The 17,586-nt window shown below is 40.9% G+C and overlaps 2 protein-coding genes across 18 annotated transcripts in view; one reads left to right on the top strand and one right to left on the bottom strand.

Annotated features, from left to right (window-relative positions):
- Positions 1-17,586, bottom strand: part of LOC110189235 (uncharacterized) — a 108,866-nt gene that overhangs the window by 55,376 nt on the left and 35,904 nt on the right. The window contains exon 2 of the mRNA XM_086828681.1: positions 4,014-4,075. The gene's annotated coding sequence lies outside the window, so the exon portion shown is untranslated. The remainder of the gene's footprint in view (positions 1-4,013; positions 4,076-17,586) is intronic.
- The window catches only part of brp (ELKS/RAB6-interacting/CAST family member bruchpilot), a 41,435-nt gene that overhangs the window by 3,617 nt on the left and 20,232 nt on the right, over positions 1-17,586 (top strand). For 8 of the 17 annotated variants that reach the window (XM_086828669.1, XM_086828664.1, XM_086828665.1 and 5 more), the window contains exons 1-5: positions 2,123-2,336; positions 3,167-3,283; positions 4,217-4,650; positions 4,711-4,957; positions 5,030-5,085. In XM_086828669.1, coding sequence (XP_086684795.1) covers positions 3,169-3,283; positions 4,217-4,650; positions 4,711-4,957; positions 5,030-5,085 — 852 coding nt within the window. In that variant the 5' untranslated portion in view covers positions 2,123-2,336; positions 3,167-3,168. Of the gene's footprint in view, positions 1-842; positions 1,306-2,122; positions 2,337-3,166; positions 3,284-4,216; positions 4,651-4,710; positions 4,958-5,029; positions 5,086-10,642; positions 11,974-17,586 lie in introns of those variants that run through there. The other 9 variants (XM_086828677.1, XM_086828672.1, XM_086828673.1 and 6 more) reach the window with 4 other exon arrangements.

The raw sequence follows: 17,586 nt of genomic DNA, 5'->3' as shown, positions 1-17,586 counted from the left end.
AGCGACTTATCGCCATGTCGCATTGTTTATGCGGGGCGGCTTAATTGCAATTTGCTATTCATGACATTCACAGTCATATTTCAAATCCTGCCTGTTGGGGAAATGGGGAGAAGTACGTCTGTGGCATACAAGTTCAAGTGAAACATGAATATTTAATACATTACTTCACAAAAGTTTTAATTCCATAAGGTTTCCAATTGAAGAAGAAGGTTTCACTCTCTTGGTTAAATTACTTTTTACTTAAGAAGTAAGCAAGGAAATTATGCCTTACTTAACACCAAAAATCTTGTTCACAAGTTTGTTAATATTTTCGTGAGGCAAAGCTGCCTATTTTAAAGTCAAAGTTTTGAATACATTATGAACACTTTTGCGCGCGGCATAAACTTCCACCTGCGGCTGTCTCTGAGTTCGAGGAGGAGTCTAAGGCAAAGGCAGAGTCTTAGCCAGCGACAGACTTTCTTTTCTTTGGCAACCGAGAAGTGGCAACCGCTCAAGTGGCAATTTGCATGCGATTTGTTGCCATCGTGAAGCTTGAATTTGCATAGAGCCGCCGTAATGCAATGCTCGGCGAGATGTATTCGCTTCTGTCCGTGAGTCTGTTTATGGTATTTGTTTATGCGCTTATGGGACAGCTCCTGGCTGAGATTTAGGTAAAAAGGTTAAGGATATGCAAGAGGTGGAAAGAGGATGCGGGGATGGGGAGCCAATTTAAATGCAAAGACGGAAGCGTGCCACGGGGCGTATGCGTAATGTAATATATTGTCTCTAGCCAGAGTAACTCGCAGATTGTGTACTATTTGTGTGTATGTTTTTCGTTCTCTTTTCAATTCTTTCACTTCCAGATGCCGCACAAGAGCGTGAGAGAGAAAGAGCGAGCGAAAGAGAGAGAAAGAGCGAGCGAAAGAGAGAGAAAGAGAGAGCGAGAGCGAGAGAGAGCAAGAGAGAGAGAGAGGGAGTCGCGAATAGATCAATCAATCAATCAATCAAAACCGTGCATATCAACCGAGAAGCCCGAAATCAAAGTTCAACGTTGCATTTAAACGAACCGCATCAAGCAGGACACTCTCTCTTGCCCGTATCCTTGGGTTAAGGCTCCTAAACAAAATCGGATTCGGAATCGGAATCGGAATCGGAGTTGGAGATTGCATGCCGCGGATGAGCCGCGGATTATGTCACGTGACGATTATAATCCAGTAACTAGCTCTGGTGTGCGCAGTCCGGGTCGCGTGCGGCGTCTCCAGGAATTGCCGACAGTCGATCGATCACCATCCCGGGACTACGGCGCGCCACGCGGAAGTCCTTTAGGTGAATGAATCCTTCATCCCGACAAAAATCGATCTAAATCGATCATAGTTGCTAACGGAGCTAGTCCAAAGCATAATCCGAGCACAAACGTAGTCCAATCCAGCACCCAGAATCGTTTGTGCGAGAGATCATTTGAAATTCCCAATTATTTACAATTATTTTCGATTAATTCGATCAATTGGCCATGCTTTTTCCTGATTTCGTATATCGAACTACTAACCCAAATGCTGCCCATTGAGCAGTTGTCATTACATAAATTGCTTAAAATTCGTTGAAAATTCATTCAAAATTAGTTTCAAAATATGATTCGCAAAGAGACTCGCCCAAAATTCGCCAGTATTCATTATGCAAAATTATCGCTTCTGTTCTGAGATTTGTATATCGCTCGCTAAGCTCTCTTAACTTGTACCGCCATATAGTATAAACATTTTCATTTCTCGTACTATTTGTAGTCGACTCAACTAATGCAATTTCTAACTAAACTCTATTATTTCTGTCTAACATCACACGCATGCGCATGGTACATAAATTTGATTTCATTTCATTTTTCACTTTGATTCGATTCTCATTTATTTAATTTTCATTACTATTACTTCTTCTTCTTCGTTATTTTTTATCGTTTCCGTTTCCGTTTCGCTTCACTCATCTTGCGAATCTCTACCGCCGACTTCTATCTCACTTTTTCATTTCAATTAACCCACACAAACGACCCTCGACACTCCTTGGCCACAAACACATGCAAATTGGATTCCTTGCGGGGCGAATGGAATTCAATTGAATGGAATTGAATTGAATTGAATTGGTTGGGGAAAATCAGTACGGGACTGAGGCAGCAGCTACAGCTGCTGGAAAATTGCATTAGAGAGCAGGACACATGGACCACAGCTGAGCCAGCCGAAAGGAATACAAAACAAACCACACAGAACAGCGGAAAAGTGTGCACCTTGAACTGACACTGTGCGCGGCAGCAAAGTAACTTTGCCGGGGGCACTCAGCTTGATATCAAAGCCTCAAACTGGATTACAATTATGGTTAGCTAAACTGTTTTGCACTTGAACGGGGTCAGGGCACTTGGTTACTCCAGCTAATTAGCATTTTGGCCGCCATTGAGGGTCTGAAATAAACCATTTATGAGTCGAGCAGCGAACCACTGACGGACGATGACGGTGACGTGGATGAGGACGAGGAACCGCAAATTTAGTTTCGTGCTCTCGACGTGCAAAATGATTTCGTGCTAGGAAAACTTAGTTTATGGCCCTCGCTGGTTGAAGAGTGGGTTCAGGGCAGGTGAAATATGAGCCAGGACACACAATGTAGTTAGAGTGGGGGTGCAAGTACAAACCAAAGCCAGGACACGACAAACACTTCTACCTCGCTCCCTCGCTCCCTTGTTGCCTTGCCTGTTGACTTTTACTTTGTTTTTCCTTTTACATTTTTGTACAAGTTACCTGCGTTCCCCGCCACCCTCACCACTAACCAAAGCTAACCAAAGAAAATGAGGCAGAGACTACGCCAATGCACTAGTTTGCCACCTATAGAGACACACTCTGTTCCTGTGATCCTGTTTTCCCTGTGTTGTTTTTCAGTTTTTGGTTTTTTGTTTTTCGGTTGCCTTCCTTCTCTCTCTCTCTGTCTTCTTTTTTTTTGTTTTTGGTGGCCGAATGAGGAGCCGAAAAACGAAAAACACGAAACAAGCAACTGAACCTGAACCAGAGTCAGAATCAGAATCAGAACCACCACCAGAGATAAAACCACCGAAAACCCAGCAAAAACCCAGCAAACCCAACAAAACCCGTCCACCCGTTCCATCATCCACTCATTTCGGTCATCCTCATGAATTCTGTGTGTGTGTGAATTTCAGCAATGGGCAGTCCATACTACCGCGACATGGATGAGCCAACAAGTCCGGCCGGAGCGGGTCACCATCGCAGCCGGAGCGCCAGCAGACCACCGATGGCCCATGCCATGGATTATCCACGTAATGATTGTTTTTAAATCTCATAAATATATATCGAATATTGCAAATATAATTAATATAATATAATATAATCAAATATAGAAAAGTAAATAATAATAATTACCAAAGAACTAGTTATTAAGTTTGGAAATTAGTCTTTGAAAATGTTATACAATTTAATGTGACGGGATATCATTTTGCTTGAAAGGAATCTTAACGAAAGAAAACCAACTTCTGTAAGCCGAAGATTTTATGCATTTGCATTTTGAAAATAATATAGGATGGAATCAGAAATCGATCCTAACTAATGTTCAAATATTCGCTTTCTTTGAATTGATATTTATCAGTACTTTTGTACGTAAACTTTTTCGGCAAATCAAAGTTTTAAAAACTCACAACTAAGCTAAAAAAGCATTCATTTTAATTCTGAAATCGTTCCTATGTTAGTTTTTATTAGCTTAATAAATCTGCATACTCAATTTAAAATTGTAGGAAAATCATAATTTTGCCAATTTTTGAAAATTTTAACGATGTAATCCCTTATCGTTTTTTGATACAATCGAAAAAAATTTTAAAAACATATTGTTCGACCGGACATAGCTAGAACGACTCGGCTGTTGATGCTGATCAATAATATATATAATTTATAGGGTCGGAAATGATTAGTCGGAAATTATTAGTAATAATACCCTTTCAAGGGTATAAAAATATAATTATAAAATAATAACAGATAGATTAAAGAAGGACTTACCCTAAAGAGGTAATGAAGCAATCCTTGAAAGTATCTTTAAACGAAACATATTGCCGTAAGACCTGTAAATATTTATGAAAAGAATTAATAAGCAAATTAAAATTAATAATATTTTAACACATTTAGGAAAATATTGACAAAGAAAAGCAAAAAGATATATCAGTTTCCTTTATACTAAAACATTCTCTTATATCCCCTGACAGGAACCCGCTACCAATCACTGGATCGCGGTGGACTCGTGGATCCCCACGATCGCGAGTTCATACCCATCCGGGAGCCACGTGACCGCTCCCGGGACAGATCCCTCGAACGGGGACTGTATTTAGAGGACGAACTATATGGCAGATCGGCGCGCCAGAGTCCCAGTGCCATGGGTGGCTATAATACGGGCATGGGTCCGACATCGGATCGGGCCTATTTGGGTGACCTGCAGCATCAGAATACCGATTTGCAGCGGGAGCTGGGCAACCTCAAGCGCGAACTGGAGCTGACCAATCAGAAGCTGGGCAGTTCGATGCACAGCATCAAGACCTTCTGGTCGCCGGAGCTGAAGAAGGAGCGGGCACTGCGCAAGGAGGAGAGTGCCAAGTATAGTCTGATCAATGATCAGTTGAAGTTGCTCAGCACGGAGAATCAGGTAGGATTTTGTATGCTTAATTTACATTACATTATAATCATTCTAAATGTTTTCAAATAGAAACAAGCCATGTTGGTGCGCCAGCTGGAAGAGGAGCTGCGTCTCAGGATGCGGCAGCCCAACCTGGAAATGCAGCAGCAAATGGAGGCTATATACGCGGAAAACGATCATCTGCAGCGGGAAATCAGCATCCTAAGAGAGACCATTAAGGATCTTGAGTGCCGGGTGGAGACCCAGAAGCAAACGCTGATTGCCCGCGATGAGAGCATCAAGAAGCTGCTGGAGATGCTGCAGGCCAAGGGCATGGGTGAGTCCTTAAACTTTATATACTCCAAAATAAAGGAGAAAGTAATCTGTAACTGATTTTATTCACTTCTAGGCAAAGAGGAGGAGCGCCAGATGTTCCAGCAAATGCAGGCCATGGCCCAGAAGCAGGTAAGACCCAAACGATCAGATGCTTTGGACCCAAGACCCCCCCAACTACCCGCTGGACAAGGTCGCGGACGAGTCCCTGTCCCGCGTCCCAATCTGGCCATCTTTCTCTCTCTCTCCCCCCCAGTCTTTCTCTCTCTCTCTCTCTCAGCCTCTTTATATATATATATATATATCTCTGTCAACCTATCTCTCTAATTTTCTTTCGTTCGGCAAACAATGCTCTAGAGAATGATTTCGTACACGGGCAGGCGGGGAGAGAGAGAGAGAAGATGAGAGATGGAGAAACTGGGAGACTTCTCTCCCCCCACTCTATCTCCAACTCTTTCTCTCCGCCGCCTGCCCTTTCTCTCTGACACACACACACGAAAAAGAAGAAAACACAAACACTTTTTATGCATCTTGAGTTCGAAACATTTGATGCAACATCAGAACTGTAAAAACTTTTGTTTAATTCCCACCAACACATATACACACACTAAGCCTCTATATACTATACTATATACTATACTATACACACACAGCCATATCTGTTACAATCTAGTTGAAACAAAAAAAAAAATATAAAACTAAAGTAGAGCCTAGAAAATGTTCGCTTTTATGGAAAAATAAAGCTCGAGCTTGTAGTTGCTAGCTAACATAGTGTTCTTTCAACACTGTTTTTTCTATGTTTTTCACTGTTGATTTTCCATTTTCCACACACACACACACTCGCATACATATACGCAGAGCTTGACACGTTTCATTCAGTTTGCTACATGTTTTGCATATTTTTTAAATGTTTTGTTCTTGTTTGCCGTTTGTGTCGCTTAATTAATTTGCAACTTTTGTGCCGACAACGAGATGAGAATGGGGACGCCAGTCAACATCAATGAACGTCGTTCAAATTAACATTAAGTGCAGTACAGAAAGACACACATACATACATACACACACAGACACATCCACCCATTCACACACACTCACTCACACTCAGACAGCAGCTTAGTCATTTCATTGTTCGCCGCCCAATAAAGTCTCGATTCTGTTGCACACTTTTCGGCGCCATAATGGATGCATCTTCGGTGCCCCACTTATGCAGCAAGTAATACATTGCCCCTGCCAGGGAAAAGTGCATTTCCTTACCCGCCCTCCTCCCTCTCCTCCTCCCTGCCCTGCCCTGCTGCATTCATTGTTGCATTTCATTATTTATCGACATAGTGCTTTACCCTACCCATTCCCCGGGGGAAATCAATTTGAAATGGTTTTTGGAGTTTGCTGCAAAACTGCATTTAGTCCTTTGGTCTTTAGACCAAGTTTTAAGCCAGCTACAGCTACAGCGACAGCGACCTCCCCAAGGACGTAACAAACAACCAACTGCTTATTACTGATCCCAACTCGTTCCCCTTTCCCCCCTCTCTAATTACATGTTTGCCCCTTGGCTAAACTCCCACACACAAGCACACATGGCGTATGCGTAATATTAAGAGCAAACAGAACAAAAGGCAGAAGGCAGAAGGCAGGAGGCAGTCAGGCAAACAACAACAAAAATATATATAAAAATAGGGAAGAGGAAAATATACGGTAGGAAATGGCATTTTCCGAGACAAAGACAGAGACAGTTGGGGAATATTCCCAGTGGGCAGCATAAATAACCTTGATACAGAAACAGAAAATCTATTTAAGGACAACAGACCAAGCGGAGACCAATGGGAATATAACCATCAGAGCTAAGGGAAAATCTAACTATTTTCGCATCGAGATGCTCTTTAATGGCATATCATTGCTATATAGAAATACTCATAAATTGTAGGGTCACAGGAACTGACAGCATATTGGAGTGGAGTATATTTCACACATTTTGTATTATATGCATTCGCATTGTGACAACTCAAGTGCTAAGGCCACTTATCCTTGACTGAATTTCAAACTTCATACTTTATCTCGTTGGTTCCCTGTGGCGTTAAAGCCATTTGCATAAGCTTAACATCCTTTTTTTTCGGCCATTCGGCCACCAATTCTATGGAATGACTCTGCACAATGGCTATTCAGTTGCCGCTTTTTTCGAGCTCTTTTCTTGGCTCAGTGCCGAATGGTACTTTTTTTCTGTTCGGGGGAATCACATTTTATTTTTCTGCGTAAAACGTAAGCCAGCGGGCGATAGGTTCTTTATTATATTATACCAATTGAAAAGGAAATGACAACAAGAACTGCCTTCACCAGCGATTGGTAAGGCTCGAAATTAATTTGTCACTGATAAAAAAGAAACAGACAAGTGTATGGGGAAATGCGGCATAGTTACATGGCCCGGACAGCAGTAATTAAAAAGCAACCCACAAAACCCCAACCGAATCAAAGGCAAAATAAAAAAAACGCCCACACAATTGGAGGCTCACATAAAATACAAAAAAAAAAAAAAACAAAAGAAGGAAAACAAAAATTTCGCCTCGTCGGTTGAGCAATTAAAAGTTGTTGCGTATACGCCGCGTTAACAACGGCCGGAAAAGGGAGCAATCGAGGCGGCGCAATGGCGCAGTTCTTTCGAGGTCACTGCGTTTTACATTTCCCATTTTTTCCTATTTCGGTGCTCAGTGTAGATTCTATTTATTGCAAAACTGCAGTTGAAAGCCTACTACATAGAGAGAAAAACAAAAACTTTCTATAATTCAAAGTGTTTAGAACCAAGTTTGGGACCCAGCATCCATCGACTTTTTCCCCCTGTAAGCTCCAACTTTTGGCACTCTTACATAAGGCGAGTGGCACACGCATGTATCTCCAGCTTGGAATATACTTTTTACGAGAGTCCCCTCTTGCTTTTATTGTCTACTTCTTATGGCCATTTAACTGACGCCATTTTGTCTGCTCGAAGCTCTAACTTTCGGCTTACAATCAGCCCCTTCCAAACAAAAAAAAACCAGAAAAGGCACACACAGAACATATACAAATATGTAGCTATATATACACAAATCCATATTCAAATATTCATGTTGTTTGGCTCGACCCCTCTTTAGGCGCCCTCCATTTTCTCACCCTTTTCTCTCTCTTTCTCCCTCTCTCTGTCTGTCCTTCTCTATCTCTCTGTAACGCCCTGGCAAATTAGAAACTATGCAAAACGATGCCAATGGCTGAATTTTAATTAGCAGCCTAAGCCAAAGGGCCAAAAGGGGTAAGTGGCGGGATCTAGATGTATTACGGGGATTGGCACATGCCAAAGAGACAGGAGCGGACTTAGGTGCTCTGAGGGGGGCTTAAAATAGAAGTATTTGATTGGAAAATAACCAGAAATTCCTAGGAATATAAAGGGAAATAGTAAAAGGACCTAGAATTGGTTAACTCTATTTTATATTTATAAATTAAAAGTGGAAAGTGATTTAGATATATTATAGAGAATGAAAAGTCATATCAACTGTGGGGTTTGTCATAGAAGAACTGTCCTACTTAAAAAACTGATATTAAATATCATTTAAAATACAGAAATATTCTTCCAGCTCCCAAGCTAAAACCTGATTCTTACTTAAAACTGAAGTACATCTTAGGAACCCTGCTTAATTTCAAGGAAATTCCATTGCATATCAAATCATGCAAAATTTAAGCAAAAACTCACATATATAACTTTCGACATACGACCAAAATATAGCACTACATAGTAAATTACCTTCTTATATTGACCCAAAAAAGAAGCTGGCATTGCATATAAATCACAATACATTTGGCCAAATGGAGTAATCAACCCCAAGAATAAAGCACCCAAAAAATTGGGTTAAATCGTAAATTTAAAAAGGCAAAAATTGTAAGCTGACCAGACCGATATAAAATACTGTGCACTCCCTGAAGCTATATTAAATTTTCCAACCATCCAACAACCGATTGCGGCAGGCAGGCATTGCCTCACTCGCAGGTCACTAAATAAGGCTCACACGACACCCTCGCACATAAAGTTAAACCGATGCCAGAGCCAGCCCTGCGTCCTATGCATACGCATAAATAATAATGGGCATGGAGCACGGAAGATGGGGGTGCAGCTGGTAGCAGGGAGTAGATCCTGGTAGCAGGGAGCTGAGTCCTGGTAGCCGGTAACTCGGAACTGTGAGCTCGTTATGGCTGCCAGTGTGGGCCTTGCTCAACGCTTGATATATTATGCTTCTCTGCTGGCAGGGCAGGCAGCTCATTGTTTTGCGGGGGAAGAAGCAGCGCATAAAATAATTACGCGGCCTACCGCAAAATTCATTTTACCAGCTCACAGGAACGCAGGAGAAAAAAGACGCAGAACCGCACAGGCAAAACTCCTACTCGGCCAAGTTCCGCAATGTGATGCATTTTATGCATTTAAAGAGGGACTTCGATTTATCGATTTTGAAGCTTGGAGCGTAATTGCTTGTCGAAAAACAAATGACTGCCTGATGAGTTGCCCACTTAGCATAATAATTGAATGGAAGCTGGCTAAATATGCAAAGTGTTGCCTACTTTTGCGGGCCAGTTTATAGGGAAAGCGTTAAGGAGGAGGCAGAAGGCAGGCAGGCAGGCAGGAGCAGCAGCAGCAGGACCCCCCGCAAAGTCAGCTGCTCGAGAAGTGCAGGCCATGTCATGCGCAGGCCGTCAGTTGCATGTGGCATGTGGCTGTTTCAACCGTTAGCAGCCACTGCAGGGTTAAGGTTTCAGCGAGTAACTTGTAAAACGAGTTCGTTCTTTCACTCTCTCTCTCTGCCTTTTCCTTTATGAAGTAATCAATATCATAGCTTTTGAGCGTAATTGAACGTAAAAGCTCTCGCCTGACTTGTAAAGCTCTAAGGGGCGCAGACCACATGACTGGTCTAGTGAGCGGAAGTCTGGAATTTCACTCAATTGGGTTGAGTCTTACAATTAGAGAGAGTATCCTTAGCCTAGAGAGTCCTCTAAAGACTGGGCTTTCTTGGTGCCGAAAGTTGTTAAGTTTTTAAGTTCTTCAAGTCGAGCAATGACGAGTAGAAAGGCTGAATGAAAACCGAACAGTTAAATGAATGAGAAGTTAATGTTTCTCCATTCGCAGAAACTGGGTGGCAAAAGCTCAGCTATAAACAGCTGAGAAATGGGATAAAATAGGATAAACAGGAGTTGTTTTCAGGCACTGAGAAAAACTTAAATAAAATATGTTGAAGTTTGTGTAGAATAATAATGATTACCATAGTAGGTAATGAGTAGTTTGAGGGTAAGGGCCTACATAAAACATAATTCTTTGTGTTTCGATGACTTCTGATTGACTGACGAAAGATGTGCTGATTAAAAGTGGACTATAAATCGAACCAGTAAACAATTTAGAGGCAAAACTGATAAAATACGGGCTAAAAACCTTCCAAATCTATACCTAATGAGAGGTAAAACGAGTAAAGTAATGTTAGTTACGTCCTGGCGCTCTATAATTAAAAACAAAACTAAATTAATAATATAATCTTCATAACTAAGATCCTCCTGACTAGTGCCGAAAGCCTCGAAGAGCTCCTGATAGCCGAGTGAAAGCTGCCAAGCGCCTCCAACGAGTGTGACTGCAAAAAAGCTAGCCCACCCACGGGGCGTATGAGTGATATGCTGACTGCCGAGTGGCCTCGTGGTCGCAAAAGCTCCGCAGGCGCGAACAGTTGTACACGCAACGCTCCAGCCGCCGAGCCGAGACACGGACGAAAGAACGGAAAGAATTGTATCGCATAGAACCGAACCAGTCGCAGGAGAGGAGAATCGAGCAGAGCGCGTCGCGAAAAACGCACAGCAAAGAAAAAAAAATAACGAAAGAAACAAAGTGTGGCAAGGAGGCGAGTGGCAAATGGCACACAAATTGTGTAGTGGGCAGCGAGCCAACGCCAAGTGAATTAGGACTCCGCCAGGATAACGAGGCCCACACGAATACCGAGTGGAGGCCCCACCACTACTATATATCATCCGCCGTACAGATTCGCGAAAGAAAATCCCACACTCGTGGCGCGAACGCGTGTGCTGCCAAAGAATATAATATATGTATATTTATACATATATATTTGAAAAATCCGCTCCTTGACCGAAGAAGGATGTAGAAAAAAAGAAGAAGGAAATGTTGAGCATTTCATTATTGTGCCTTTACCTGTAAATGTCAGTGTCTGTGTTTTGCAAATAATAATTGCTTGAATCGAGAGTGCCAGTGCAGTTACAAAAAAAAAACCCCAGCATTCCCATTGTTTTAGCCAAGCAGCTAAAGGAAAATCAGCAGCAGCAGCAGGAGCAGGAGCAGCAGAAAAACCAGAGCATCAGCAGCAGCAGCAGCATAAAATCAATAATTTTTGCTTAAGCAGCCGCAGCAGCCGAAAAAAAAGAAAAGCAAAGTTCTTTGCCAGCAAACATTAACTAGCAAACAACAAAGACAACACACGCACACAGACAGCGAAACGAGAAAAACAACAATTTCTTTTTATAGCTCTCGTCCTCTTCCTCGTCCTGCCAGCGATTTCTGTGTGTGCGTGTGTGTGTGTGTGTCTCCGCAGTGAGAATGTACGAGTGTGTGTGTGCGGTGCGGCCAGAAGGTTACATTCACAATCACACATCTTCCTCCATTTGCATTAAGCACTAAGAATCCGGAAGCAGCGACAAGATAAAATAAGCAAGTTTCTTTTTTCCCGGAAAAGTGAATAGTAACGACGGCCAGCAGTAGTTTATTATTGTATTACAATAATACTTGAGACACACACACACCCACAAACGCAGCCAGACACCTGCGCACAACACACAACCAGCGGGCAGCTCAACTTACATAAATAGGCAGGCAGGCCTGGCTCTAGAGGGCAAGCAGGCGGGGAGCCAAAACAGCACTAAGTCCAAGTACAACGAACTGCAGCACTGCAGCAACATTAGATCTTAACGACCAGGCGAGACACCCAGAAACCTATGGACAATGCCTATGTCTACTACAAGGTATTATGCCCATCAGCAGTCCAGCAAACGGAAACAGTCATCCAATCAGTCAGTCAGTCAGTCGCCGAGAAATACCATCATGTCATCAGCTCGCAAATGTCATTACTTCATCATCAGCACACAAGAACCTTCAACTCCATTCAAAAGTCAATCAGCCAGAGGCAAAACTCAACATAACAAACTAACAAAACCGACGACGAAATGCAACTAAACGAAAATGTCTCTGGGTGGAATTTTCACAATTTCCAACCACTTCTTATCCTCCTCCCTCTACGGTTTTGGTGGTACAATTGGCGCATTATCGTAGGGTAAATGCAATCCTCGGCTCGGTCATGGTACAGTTCGCATGGAAATAGTGTAAATCAAAACGATGGCTATCAATGGGGCCACAATAGACAGTCCTCACACACACACACACACCCCAGACATCCAGACACCAAAAGCCATTTAAATGTCCTGTCAAGGCGTAACATGAGCAACTCCAAAGAGGAGAGGAAAGGAAAGGGAGTAAGTGAGCGATGAGAGCGGGTAAAGCTTAGAAAAATTGATCACAGTTAGAAAAAACAAACAGGAAAAATCAGTTTAAACGAATAAATATATAGTAGAGCTAATAACATGATATTTACAACATTTTAAATAGAGAAAACCAGCTTAGTTCTTATATAAAATTTAATTTTCTAATGTATATCGATAACATATCCCTAAGATATTTTTCTCTGTGCAACAACTGGCACGCAAAACAAATAAAACTTGTTAAACTTCTTCTGTTTAGCCTGTCCTTTTGTGGCCTCGAGCTGCAAATTTAATTTCACACATACAGTGCCACATATCAGCACTTACACACACACACACACAAACACACAGCCGTACAGGGCCAAAGCCAACATAACAGTAATGCGGCAGGCCATGCTGTCTAAAAAAAGGGGGGAAAGCGCATTGCCTGCTTTTCTGCGTAATTAGTGAAATTCGGCAACAGGGCGAACAACTTGCAGAAAAGTGCAAGAAGCATAGACAGCAAGTGCAGACGGGCCCTGGCACCCGTTTTTCCATTTCCCAGCCCCCCACATTTTTCCACCCTCCTCCTTATTTCCTATTCCCTTCCCCCCGCCCTCTGCTCAACACATCTGCTCTCATTAGCAGAAAGGCCTACCGAAAAAAAACAGATTCCAAAGCGAGAGAGCTAGCGAACTGACAGGGATGCACTTCATAAATGTCACTTGAAATATGCTTCCATCGGGCACGTGCGTGCGGGAAAAGCACGGGACAGAAACTGACAATGGGTTAAGAATGGGGATTGGGGTTTGGGGGGCGTCAGACAGGATACAATGGGGAAAAGGACTCTCTGTCTGGCCTTGCTAGCAACAACAAAATACAACAACAGAAACAACAAAAAACTGAAAGGAAGAAGTACAAACGAAACGAAACGTGAACGTGATGATTTGTCATGATTAGCGCAGGGGAATGGGAATCCCCTTCCCTCATTGAAAAGCGGGGACTTTGCCCGCATCCTCTTTAATTTTTGTCTTGCACAGAGTTCAAGGGTGTATTTAGTACGTGCCAATGCATGTAACCCAAAAAGGATGCATAAAGAAAGGATTAAAGCATTAGTTATGAAAAGGGAAATTGAACCTAAAAGGTGTTTGGAGAAGCCCCACTAAGTATGCAACATAAAGACAAATGATAAAAAAAGGACAATGCAACTTCGAATCAGTTATGGCATCAAATGTTAACTTAGTAGGAAATGTATATCATAGTCGGGGAATTGAAATCTGGCTAAATGGCTTTTCTGCCTTATTTTTTTAGTTTTTGATGTGCTCACATGTCAATGTCGTTTTTTAGGAGGGGTACAGTCTCGCTCTCCCTTACTTTCTTCCTCCTTTTCTTGCTCTCCCTACCACTCGTAAAGTCATAAAATTTGAAATTGTTTTCCCTTCAGCATTGTTTTCATTTTGCAATACATATTCGGTTTAATGTGTTTGTTTTTTAATTTTATGATTTGTGCTGGGCACGCAACAAAACCAAAAATAGCAGCAAAGTGAGTGAAAAGCCAGAAAATATACACTCTGCTACATGTATTTGGCACTTAACACACTTTCAACACACACACACACATACACATACACTTGGATATTTCTCGGCTTTTGATTTCGCCTCTTACTTGTGTTCTTTTTGGCTTTGTTCTAGCTCTCTCTCTCTCTCTCTCTCTCTCTTTCTCTATCGGCCCCTCTCTAGCCATACCCCTCCCGGTCTCCTCTTCTCTCTCTCTCTCTCTCTCTGGCTCTGACTTTCTCTCTCTCTCTCTCTCTCTTTTGCTCAGTTACCGCTATTGTAGTCCCTGTTCAAAGACACACAAACACACGTGACGTATACGTAACCTTGTAACCAAAATGTTGTTATTTCGGTCCGCCATTTCCATGTGTTTGTGTGTGCGTTTTTTTGTTTGTGTGTGAGTGTGTGTGGGTGAGCCAAAGTTCTTGGCATTATTTTAAGTGCTCTGCTCACCTGCGCTGTCTCTCTCTCCCACTCTCGCTCTAGCTTTCTCTCAGTCTATCCTGCTTTGCCACTCTTTGTACTCTTCCTCTTGCCAGTTGGCATCATTTTCTAAATTTAAATTAATCTTTGTTTTACTTGGAGCATAAAAGTATATATAAATGTGTGTTTTTGTGTCTTAATGTTGTTCGTGTAATCGTTTGTTTAACATTTCGCCCCTGTAGCTCACCAACTTTCCTACCCCTAGTAACTCCCCTAGTTTCCTTTAATCACTTTATATATATAAATAAATTATTCCCTTACACTTTCGACACTCGCTTTTTTATTTAGATTTACTTTAATGACTTTACACACACCAACACACACGCACACACACACACACAGCCACAGTCACACAATGTTTGTTCTGCGTTAAATTTAAATTTAGCATTTTGAACGGAACGCTGATTTTTGAACTCCTTTTTCTTACTGTTCTTACATAATCAAAAAGTAATATATAACATTTAACCAAAACACACCAAAGAGCAAACCATAGAAATCCGAAAATCAGAATTCAGAAATCACAAATCAGAAATTCAGAAAATATATATCCGAAAACGAAACCGAAAGCAAAATCCCAACTGAAATGATCAGGATACCAATTAACAAAACATTAGTGAACTGTGATCTATTTAGCATACAAGAATAATTCTTTTGTCATTTTATTGCCAAAAGATGCAGAATGATTTTTCCACGAAACCTATCGATTGTAATGGCTCCAATAATTGGCATTATCGAATCAATATCAAAATTCAAATTCAAATCTAAACGAACAAAAAAATTAAAAATAAAAACACTTTCAAATAGGCAAGAATTCTTAAATCATTAAGCAAGATCAAGCGACTCAATCAATAAATGCAAAATATATATTTGTTTTCAGAATTGATCTTTTTATTAATTACGTACCAAAAAAAAAACATATATTTTGTTGTTGTTCTAAAAGAAATCACGAAAAAAAAATACGAAACCGAAAAACAATTGAAGAAATGCAATAACAAATATAAAAACAAATTTGTTTACCAAGTATATAAACGTATGCAACTATTTACAATATGCTTTTGTAATATTTTCGCACGATACCAAATCAAAAATAAAATAAAAAAATCTAATAAAATCAAAATAACTACATAACAAATGAAGAAAATACTACCGAAAGGAAAGCGATAACAAATTGATTAATACTTCGATTAGACGGGCAAGAAGAAGAAGATAAGCAAAGAAGTTCGATTCATTCACTGACAACTCTTTGACGATAAAATGATAAAACAATTACGACGTGTATATATATCCACAATATGGCTAACAAACATATGAATATATACTCCTACTCCTCTGTTTCTGTCTCTGTTTCTCCCCACTCACTCACTCTCTCTATCTCTCTCTCCATCTCTCGCTCTCTCTCTCTCTGTCTGTCTCTTTCTATCTCTGTCGCTCATTATATATATAAATATATATACCGAATATCAGCAACTACAACTACTATATATATATATAAATATGTTACTCTCCAGTATGTTGTTTTCGATATTATTGCGTTACTCCGCTTACGACAGACCGAGATATAAGCCCCCGCCATTCCCCCAAAAAAAGGTCCTTGAAGTCCCGCCCCCCAAGATCCCCGACCAGAAAGAAAAAGAGAAAAAAGTAAACAAACAAAAAAAGGACATTTACACACACACGTTCATGTGTGTCCTTATGTGCACATGTGTGGCGGTGTATTCATGTTTGTGTATGATATATTACTTTTTGGTTTTTGTAAATATCGAACTAACCTCACCTACAAACGTTGACCGATCGGATCGAAGCTCTCGAACTTTATCGATAATTATCGATTTCACAGATACACACCACACACACAGAACACACGACGCAATGCAACAAGAACACCTTCATGATGGGTTCCACACTCGCACACACTCACAGAAACACAGACCCAGGCCCCCCCTTCTGTCACAAGAACACACTGGAAATTACACTGAAAGATATTTCATGAATTTATAAAATTCCAGAACAAGAAACGAAAGAAAACGATACTCTGCTCTGTCTGAAATACATAACTTGCGTTATCTCTCTCTATCTCTCCTAAGTCTCTATGTAAGCTGTCTCTGTCGATCTCTTTCACACACACTCTCTCTATCTCTCTCTCTAACTCTATCTGTCTCTCTCTCTCTCGCTCACTGTCTGTCTAAACAACTATATGAATATATATTTTGTTTGTTTGTTTCTCCAACACACCGAACCAAATTATTTAACAAATATACTTTTGCACGTTATTTCTATAATGCATCTGAACTATATATTGTTATACGAATATTTATGTTTCATTTCTGCGTACAAACAAAATACCGAAAAATACAATTGTACAAAAAACAAAACAAAAATACTGAAACCCAATACCTCCAAAAAAAAAACTATCAAGAAAACATGCCAAACGAACCATTTTTTGAGAATAAACAAAATACGAAATCAGAATTCGAGTTGCATTTTGTATGCCACGTTGATCATGCCAGCGACCAGAGATACATTCACAAACACACACACACGCAGATACAGGGATACCACCACCACCACAAAATACCCAACCTGCCACTCGCTCAGATACAAAGATACATAGATACATAGATACAGGCATCCACACATAAATAGATACAAGAACTAGCAGCTACCGCATCCTCGTGGCGGCTGTCAACCAAGTGACACACATTTCATGTTGCGCCTCTCCTCTCTCCCCCTCACAAACATTTCTCATACGCAACACACACCAAACACACACACACAACACACCATACACACAGTACAACTTTAACGCCCACCCCCCGCCCTTGTTGAACTTTTTTTGGGTGCCAACAAGAGCCATTGAAAGTGCCTAGGAACTAACTATATAAAGCCAAAAGCCGAAAGAGTTAACCAAATGGAAAGTACCAAAAAGCCAGAACCGAAAAAAATCATAATTCATAATCAACAAATCTCATATTCTATTACAAAACCTTATTGTAAATTAAGCGCAAAAAAGTGTCAACAACAAAAAAGAAAAGACTGAAAAACTTGAAGAAAAACAACAAATATAATTAATTAATAATAATA

Source organism: Drosophila serrata, unplaced genomic scaffold (assembly GCF_035046125.1).
Source record: "Drosophila serrata isolate PLE 108 unplaced genomic scaffold, ASM3504612v1 contig_184, whole genome shotgun sequence".
Taxonomy (NCBI): Eukaryota; Metazoa; Arthropoda; class Insecta; order Diptera; family Drosophilidae; genus Drosophila; species Drosophila serrata.
Note: the sequence above shows the minus strand (reverse complement) of the source record. Positions and strands in the feature narration are given on the sequence as shown.